General features: G+C 54.0%; 1 protein-coding gene across 1 annotated transcript; it reads left to right on the top strand.

Moving 5' to 3' along the window:
* Window positions 1-765: 765 nt before the first annotated feature.
* LOC308279081 (nuclear RNA export factor 2-like) lies at window positions 766-8,483 on the top strand (the record flags this gene model as incomplete). Its single annotated transcript, XM_080719036.1, has 18 exons — window positions 766-775; window positions 2,022-2,205; window positions 2,422-2,572; window positions 2,865-2,948; window positions 3,059-3,163; window positions 3,692-3,761; window positions 3,926-4,014; window positions 4,142-4,249; window positions 4,428-4,537; window positions 5,862-6,022; window positions 6,349-6,530; window positions 6,751-6,801; window positions 6,907-6,962; window positions 7,103-7,210; window positions 7,332-7,390; window positions 7,506-7,621; window positions 7,717-7,759; window positions 8,314-8,483. The coding sequence occupies 18 exons, from the start codon at window positions 766-768 to the stop codon at window positions 8,481-8,483; spliced, it is 1,857 nt and encodes a 618-aa protein (XP_080575162.1).
* Window positions 8,484-9,276: the final 793 nt, after the last annotated feature.

Below are 9,276 nucleotides of genomic sequence, written 5' to 3'. Positions count from 1 at the left end.
TCTTTTGATATATATTAAGTAGGCTACTACCATATGCCAGACGTTGTTAGCCTAAAGAGACTCCTAATCCACAAATGTTATGGCCTAAACAGATTTCTCTCATCTGATCCAAGATAAGTTATCTCTACATGGTCCCCACCCCCGCAGCGGTGACTAGCACAAAATCTCACCTGTGTCCTGACCTAGAAATCTGTCCTTGAGACCCAGGAGTTCACCATTAAGGTAGAAAGGGTGCGTTCAGTCGCTGGGAGAGCATTCACTCGATGTGGAGGAAGGAGGAAGGCCAATAGGTGAGGACAGTCCCCGTCCCGCCGCTGGCTGGGCTGAGGAAACCTGGGAACTGTTCCCAGGGCCTGTGAGCTTAGAACTCGGGATCTGAAAAGGGAGTGCCGATGCACGGTCCCCGTGGGATTTCCATGAGGGGGTCAAGAGAGACCTGGTCAGTCTTCTCATCACTGGTGGAGTGCTGGTTGCCACCGGGCAAGCGGGAGTTTCCTCCCACCTTCTGCTTCCCCTCCCCACAGCAGGGGCGCTGTTGCTGGGCACTCGGCAGCATGGCGACCACAAAGGCAGAATTCCAGAAGGACACAGGAAGTTCCGTGGGCACACGCGCAAGGGCCTAGGGATGCTCACTGGCGGTTCTGTGTGGAGCCTGAGGGGGCCCCCGACTGGCTGGTGAGGGGCAGTGAGTAGCTGCGGCAGAGGCTCCTGTTAACAGTGCCTTTGATTCCGGCAGCACGGCCGCGAGCCAGGGACTGGGCCGAGATGCCGTTTAGTACGTGGACGGACGTTCGCCTGCGTTGTCTGCCTCTCTGTCCGTCGGGACCCTCTGTGGCCTTTTATCACAGGCTCTCTTTCCCCTGTGCTTCCCAACGCAGGGCCTTGCTGATACTGTGGCTGCACCTGTCAGCGGGCTCACTTTGACACCTGTCCCCAGTGATGTTCTTTCTCAGGGCATGGCAGCTCTCCAAGATGACTTGGACTCTTGCCATGCTTTGTATGTAGGGCACAGGCACATCTTCTTCAAATGCCTTGTATCATTCACAAAGATGGCGCATCTTCTATGCCATCCAGTAAGCCTCCACAAATGAAGGAGGAGGGGGAGGAGGTGGTGGCGGCGGCGGCACCACCTCACACCACGCAGAGCTCATTCGCTGCCCATATGGAGTTGAACTAGAAACGAATGGCAAAGAGGTAACAGGAGAATCTCCAAACGTCTGGAAATTGTGCTTGAGGCTCGTCACCCTAGATGATCCTTCAGACCCTTGTTGCAGCAGGGCTGAGTTTAGGAAGAATCGTGTCCTGGGCTGGAAGTACTGCAATGGGCTGGGCAAATAGAAAGCTCAGTCTGGTTAGTTGAAGCCGAGCATTGCCGAGAGCAAGTGTGGAAGTAGAGCGGCAGTTCAGGAGGCCGTGATGTTGGTCCCAACTGGCATTAGGGTAGATCAGAGAAGCCCGAGAGAAGGCAAGTGTGGCTGGTGTCTAGCCCTGGGCAGACACACCCGTGTCCTTTTTCAATCCAGATGCACTTTTTCAAAGGTTCAATCCTGTTGCTCCCTCTTCCCAGCTGTCTCCCGGAGTTGGGCCACCTGCGAGATAAGGCTCCCTTGCCTGGACAGGCAGAGAAGTTTGTGGGGTTTTATTTATTTTTAAAATGTATTCGTTTATTGCAGTTCTGGGGATGGAATCCAGGGGCCTCTACCTCCGAGCTCCACCCCCAGCCCTATTTTTTATTCCTTATTTTGAAACCGGGTCTCACTAAGTGGTGGAGGGCCTCACTAAGTAGCCGAGGCTGGCCGCCAACCTGCGATCCTCCTGTCTCAGCCTCTTGAAAGTGCTGGGGGTATAAGCGTGCACCACCACGCCCGGCTCGCAGAGGAGTTTGCTGCCTGAGATTGGTTTGTGCAAATGGTCCCTTGGGACAGGCGGGCCTTTGCGGGCCCTGTCAGCCCTTGACCACGGTCCGTGGTAAGTGGACCATCGATGTGTCTTTAAACCTGTGTTTTTGTCCCCAATTTCAGAATGCAGTCCTGTCTGCAGAGGTTTTCGAGGAAGACCGAGAGGGGGGAGTTTTTCCCGGGGTAATTTTGGCAGGAAGAACCTTCATTGTGAGCCTACGGGGTATGGGCCTTTGCCTTCACACCCCCAGGAGGAGGATGAAAATGTGGAGATGAGGGATGTCCATGAGGATCCGCAAGTGAGATAGTAAGTGACCGGGCTGCCTAGATGGCGGGTAGCAGAGCCCGGAAGCTCTCTGTGGCTTTCCTTTCCTTCTCTCACTGGAAAACTGAAGAACGGAAGATGTGGAATACTGGTTGAGCAGTCCTCGGTGTGCCCCTGGCATCGGGGCGTCAGGGAGGGAGGGCATATAGAAGACTTTCTTGGCACTTAACGGACACCATCCTTCTGTCCCTTCACCAGCACTCCTTATTCCAGCCGACACAAGAAGAGAGGGAAGTGGCATAATGTACGCCAAATCCACATTACTGTCTGCAGAGAGACGAATCCTCAAGAGAGAGAAATGGGGGAGGATGCACAAAACGGAACCTTCGGGAACTGGTTCAAGGTCACAGTGAGTGTCTTGGCAGGGTCTGCATCACATACAATAATCTGGACTATAACAAACGGAAGATGACCTAAACCCCATGAGTTGGCTATGTGGTGTGAGGTTTCTGAATGGAGTGAAAGGTGGGGGGGGGGTAGAAATCTCTATTTGGACAAGCAAAAGAAATCGTGTCAGTGGTCCCTTGAGAAGTCCTTTAAAGCTCGGTAGAAGATCAGGAAAGGTGATGTGCCTGAGTCTGTCCTCCATCCTAATTCCGTGTTGCCTCTCTTTTGTCCTATTCTTTCTTTTTTGCCCTTAGATTCCATACGGGAGAAGGTATGAGAAGACGTGGCTGATGAACTCGATTCAGGACCTCTGCAGTGTCCCCTTCACCCCGGTCGATGTAAGCGAGGATGGCGAAGGCAGCTGAGTGGGCCCAGGGCAGGGGGGAGGCCTGGCTCAGCAGAGGCCATTGGCATCTGACACCGCTCCTTCTGCCTTCGCTGCCTCTAGTTCCACTATGTCAAAAACCAGGCCCGGTTCTTTGTCCAGGATGCCAGCGCTGCCTTCGCATTGAAGGATGTCAACCACAAGATTTGTGATGAGGGGAACCGAAAGGTGCATGCTGGCGGGGGGGGGGGGGGGAGCATTCTGGGCACGTAGTCCTGGGTCGGGGGGAGGATGGGCCAGTGGCTGGCTATTGTATTTGGGGTAAGAGGTCCTGGTGCTTGCCAGGCCTCGCGGTACTTGGCAGGCTGATATGGAGGGATCGCGGCTTTGAGGCCAACCTCAGCAATTCAGCAAGACCCTTTTTTAAAATGAAAAGTAAAAAGGGCTAGGGGTGTAGCTCAGAGTTAGAATGCCCCCGGGTCAGTCCCTAGTACGACATTCACACTCAGGGGCACACACGCATGCACACATGCAGGTCTTGGTCCTTATCTTGCCTCTCCTTCCCACAGATATCTGTATTGGTCAGTCCTTCTGTTGTACCTTACTCTGTGCAAAATAAGTTCACAGCACAACAAATAGAGCAACTAAAGGTAATGCAGAACCAAGGGACACTGTGTGCCCATGTCTCCCCAACCCCCACCTGTCATCACCACCGGCAAAGCCTCAGAGCCGCTCTCTCCTTCTCTGTCTCTGCAGCTGGTCATAAGCAAACGTTACGATGCCTCCCAGAAATCGCTTGACCTCCAGAAGCTGCGCTTTGACCCAGGTATGGCTGCCCTGGGCAATTCTAGGCCAGGCCAGGTGAGGGCGTAGATGGGGTCCCCGTGGGAGGGAAATGTAGGGATGTCAGTCTGGGGAGAGCGCGGTGCAGGTGCTGGTCCAGCCGGACGCCTCTCAGCCTTCTGATTCCCTTCTCTTGCCTTTCTGAAGACTTGGTGGGCCATGATATTGACATGATCCTGAATCGAAGAAACTGCATGGTTGCCACCCTGCAGGTCATTGAAAGGGATTTCCCTGAGGTGAGGTCTTATGTCTAGGACTGGGTACTGGGTGTTAAGGCTGGGGCCTGGCAGGGATGGCCTGCAGGGCACACTGGTCCCCCAGACCCTAGATAGTAACCTTTGCCCTATTTCTTCTCTGCAAAAGCTGTTGTCCTTGAACTTGGGAAGCAACAGACTCTACCAGCTGGACGGCCTGTCTGACATTATAGAGAAGGCCCCCCAAGTCAAGATCCTGAATCTCGCCAAAAATGAGGTGTGTAAAGGTAGCCACAGGAAATCTGGGGAGAGGGTGGGTGGTAGTGCTCACCGGGGTAGTGGCGAGAGTTGGGCAGTGGTGCCTGTGGGTGAGTGAGGGTGGGGCTGGGGCGCAGGGTCTTGGGGTCTCTCTTTCCCTGGAGCCCTTTTCTTAGTCCTGTCCCCATCTTTCCCAGCTGAGGTCAGCGAGGGAGTTGGACAAGGTGAGAGAGCTGAAGCTGGAAGAGCTGTGGCTGGAAGGGAACCCCTTGTGTGACACCTTCCCGGACAAGTCTGCATACATCAGGTAGGGGCGTCCGGGAATGCCCGGCTGCCTCGCAGAGGACCTTGGCTCCTGGCCACCTGAGCAGCAGCAGCAGCAGCAGCAGCAGCAGCAGCAGCAGCAGCAGCAGCAAGCACTCCTGGTCCTCAGGGAGGCCCACAAGCCCCGCCTTCTCCTCCATCTGTGTCCCTCAGCTCACTCCCTAGCTCTCAGGGCTCTTTTCCTATTCCTCCTCCTCCTCCTCCTCCTCCTCCCTTCTTTTTCACCAGGTCTTGCCTGTGTTTTCCACCTCTCTGTGCCTGGCCTCCTCCAGCGGCACACCCTCCCATGCCTTCCCCAAGATGGGGCTGGCTTCCCTCCCCTGTCTTGAGAGGAGCACTTCTTCCCTTGTTCCAGAGCCCCCCTTCCCCGCTTGTCCAAGGCTGATTTGGAGGCCACCCTCCCAGTGCTGAGGGGCCGGGTATGACTGCTACCAGGACATCCCTTGCTCTGGACTATGGATGAGAGCTGTATACCCTTTGGAGGAATGGCCCGGCTTCCCTGGGTCAAAGGCTGAGATCACTGAGCAGAGGGGCTGCCCCCCTCCCCCAGGCAGGAGGGGAAGGCAGAGGGCAGAGGAGGTCGAGGAAGCAGAAGAGGACAGGCTTCTTGGGGGACACTTCCAATCCCCTACACACACACACACACACACACACACACACACACACACACACACCCCTCCTCATCCTACCTAGTCGCTCAGAGGAGCCATGGGTGGCCCAAGACAAAGTAGGATTTCCCGTGCAAGCACAGGTGCACAGAGCCTCTGGGCAGAAACTGGTGAGCATGAGGTGGGGCCCGCCCAGACTCCATCCCTTGTGGGGTTGGGGCAGGACCCGGCCCTGGGGGGCAGACACTGGGCTCACACATGTAGCAAAGGACCCACTTCAGTCAGTGAGCTGGGCCAGTGGGTTCCCTGTTTTCCTGCCTGCCTGGGGCTGCAGGGCCAGCCAGGGACAGGAAGACGAATGGGCGGCAGCCTGTGGGCTTGCGGGGGGGACCTGGAGGAGCTGCTTTCTTCTCTCTTACCCCGACTCTACCACCCCGCTGAGTGACTTCCCTTCCTTTGGCCTTCATCTTGTTTCTCCTTTGTCTCTCCTCTCCTGTGTCTTCTATATTTCTTCCTTTCCTACCTACCCACCCACTCTCTCTATGGCCTCCCCTGCCCGCCCCTCCCTCCCGGCTTTCTGAGCCAGGCATCCTGGCTCACCTCCCTGGCCCAGCTTCCTGAGGGTGGGACAAGCGGATGACCTGGCCTTGTCCTGGCCAAGCCACATAGTCAGTCACCTCCCGTCCCCCCTTTCCGCAGAATGCTAGACAGCCGTCCAGGCAGCGGAGCCCTCCCTGGGCTCCCACTCCGTTCCCTGCTCTTTGCAGAGCCTTCCATGGGGTCTCAGGGGAAAGCCCCGGAGCCTGGACCCCCAACGTGGCTTGTCGTAGCCCCGGAGAAGAGGGGTCAGAGCAATGTGGGTGGGAGGTACTCATAGGGTAGGAGAATAGGAAGAGGCTGAGCATCCCGGAACTCTAAAGTCACTGCATTTGAGCGAGGCGTGATGCTCAGTACTTGGGAGACTGAGACAGAAGGATTGCAGTTTGGAGGACAGCCTCAGCAACTTTGCCAGGCCCCGCACAACGTAATGAGATCCTCTTTCAAAATAAAATAGGGCTGTGGTCATAGCTCAGAGGTAGACTGCCTCCGCCCCCTGAGTTTAATCCCCAGTACCACAATAAAATAATAAAATCAGTGCATTTGATTTTTGGTTTTCGACAGTGCCATCCATGATTATTTCCCCCAGTTGTTACGTTTGGTAAGTACCTGCCTCACCGTTGCCTCCTCTTGGTCACACACCCGGACTCCCCACCCACACCTAGACCTTTTGGGTCTTGCCAGAGTACATGTTTGCATGAGACCCTCATCCGTTTTAGAGGACATGGACTTCTGAAATGTGCATTTGTGTTCTCACAGGAAAAGATGTCCGTAAGTGGGTGAACATATGAGTATCCAAAGGTTGCCTAAATTAGGGGAGATTTCCTGGAGCCCATAAAGCAGATTCCCACTTTAACCTCACCCATGATATTTCCAGGCCCATTTCACACCTGACCTCTGACCCACGTTCGCCCTTGGGCCTGTTCATCGCCTTGGTCATCCAGTGCCGCCTCTCGGCTCTGCACTGCTGACTACTTTTTCCCTTCCCCAGGATGGCCAGGAATTGTCCCCACCAGTTGTCATCGACATGGCTAATCCTGAGGTAAGAAAGCCGTGCGAGGTGAGGAAGAAGGAACAAGGTAGATTTTTGAGGTGTTTCTGGGGAGGTCCTATCAACCACATAGTCTAAAATGTCTTTTTATTCCAGGAAAGATTTAAAGGGTCTGAGACTCCAAAGAGCATGGTCCTGCAATTCCTGCAGGAGTAAGTTCCCCTGGGACCTTGAGGAAGGGGAGAGTTGGGACTGGCTGGGCTTTCTTGGCACTGGTCTGCTCAGAGGAGTTCTCAGGTCTCATTTGGGGCCCGAACCACAGAGATAGCCTGTCCCCTTTGTTCCCCCACAGGTACTTCTTGATCTACGACTATGGAGATCGACGGTGTCTCCTCAGTGCTTACCACAACGAGGCCTGCTTCTCCCTGACCGTTACCTTCAACCCCAGGGACCCAGCCCCGTGAGTATCCCAGCTCAGACTCTGATCTGGGGTAGCGTGGCTCACAGCAGACACGGGCAGCTCCCAGAAACGCCCGCGCTGGCTGGACCACCACCTCCTCCTGTTCCTCTTTTTCTCCTAGGAGCAGCCTGTGTGAGTACTTGAAATACAACAGGAATATGACGCAGCTCAAGGATCCCTGTAAGTGTGTGATGGGGAAGACTGGGAAGGGCAAGGAGGGGTGAGAACGGGACAATCACAGGGGACAAGGGCCGGGGCGCGGCAGCCCACCCATCTTCGCTTCTGCCCTCTACAGACTTGTGCGTGCAGCTGCTGAAGCACACAAAACGTGACATTGTGGACTCTCTGGTTGGGCTGCCCAAAACCGAGCATGACTTCACCTGTTTTGTGGTGGACATGTGGTTCCAGTCGGTGAGCTCCTGCCTCCTCCCGGGGGCTGGGCCAGAAAGCTGGAGGTGTGTAGGAAGTTATCCAGGATCCTGAGCTCCTGCATTCTTCCCTTTCAGGAGAAAATGCTCTGCTTTTCTGTCAATGGGGTGTTCAAGGAAGGTACGTATAGGTACAGTCCCCCGAGATCTGCTACTGCTCCCTCCCCCTGGGGGGCACCCTCCCAGAACTCTCCCTGCTTCCCCGAATCTGGGCCTTTCCTCCCTGTTCTTCCCCCAGTGTTCTCCTGCCCCCACTCTGCCCACAGACCGTCCTGGTCTCAACTAGGTCTGTGCCTATCTTCCCTGCAGCGCAGGGGTTAGGGACACAGTAGTGTGGACTTTGATGGCCTTCCTCTCAATTTCTTAGACTGTGACCTTGGGCCAGGTTTTTTACCTCTCTGTTTCCCCTCTTGGGCCTGTGTGGGACAGGAATCATGTCAGCTTTTCAGGTGACTTTCACAGGACCAACTTGTGATGTGTGACCCATCACCGGGAGTGGATCATTCCCATGGTTGCCCTCCCTGTTTCAGCCAACCCCTCCTGACTCCAAGAGAGCAGTTGTTTGGGTGTGGCTCCTTTCAGTGTAAGGTCCTCACTGGGGAATGATGTGGCTGCATGAATGTACAAAGATATGCAACACTGAGTGGATATTTTTTGTTGTCTTTGAAATAAAAGGAATATGTCAAGAATGTGTTTATGCCTTTACCGGGACCTTCACTGCTACCCCACCAACAGTTCCAGGTGAGTGCTTTGTCATGGGTGTAGCACTCTTCCCAGTCCAGGGCCAGCGGTCAGCATTGTCAGTATGGTGGAAGAGCAATGGGTCGATCCAAGGAGCAGTCTAACCCAGTGGTAGGAAACAAGGATTCTGGAATTGGAATAGCACTTCCCTTCCTGAGCCCAACAGTGACTTAACTGTACTTGGTCAAATTACTTCCCCTTTCTGACTTAGTATCTTCCTTTGAAAAAGGGGTTTAGAACTTTGTGAAGGGATAAATGCAGTAAGGGTAGGTCTACCAATCTAGTCAATCAGGTAGATTGTCTCTCCAAGTTGGATCCTGTGAGAAGGATAGAGGATACCAGACAAAGAAGCTGGGAGCCACGCACAGATGGAATATGAAGGGAATCTGGCTACTGACTGGCTCCAAGCATAGAATTATCATGAGTACTGTAGGGATTGCCCTTCTCTTCTCCTGTCTGAGAGTCCATTTTCCCTCCAGTCTGTGCATCATGAATGATGAGCTTGTGGTAAGGAATGAGAGCCCCAGTGAGATCCGGGGGACCTTCTCTATGCAAGTGCCTGCAGTGCTCTCCATCTTCATGCCCACTCTCTCCCAGAAGCAGCAAGAAATGGTGAAGGTTTTCTCCATGCAGTCTGGGATGAAACTTGAGCGGGCTTAGAAGTGAGTGCTGGGTGTGTACAGGAGTGGATTGGGCTGGGAGACTGGAAGAGCAAATGATGGGAACTTGTAGACAAGCAGGAAAAATAAGTATTAGGATATTGTACTTCTCAATGTTGTTCCTAAAACTGTGCCCTAATTTTATACTGATATTTGTAAAATAATTTAAAAATAGTATAATGTTCAAGTGACCTAATCTTGTATGTAGAAAATCCTAAAGCATCCACTAAAAAGCTAT

This window comes from Muscardinus avellanarius (assembly GCF_963383645.1).
Source record: "Muscardinus avellanarius genome assembly, chromosome: X".
In the NCBI taxonomy this organism is placed as follows: Eukaryota; Metazoa; Chordata; class Mammalia; order Rodentia; family Gliridae; genus Muscardinus; species Muscardinus avellanarius.
Note: the sequence above shows the minus strand (reverse complement) of the source record. Positions and strands in the feature narration are given on the sequence as shown.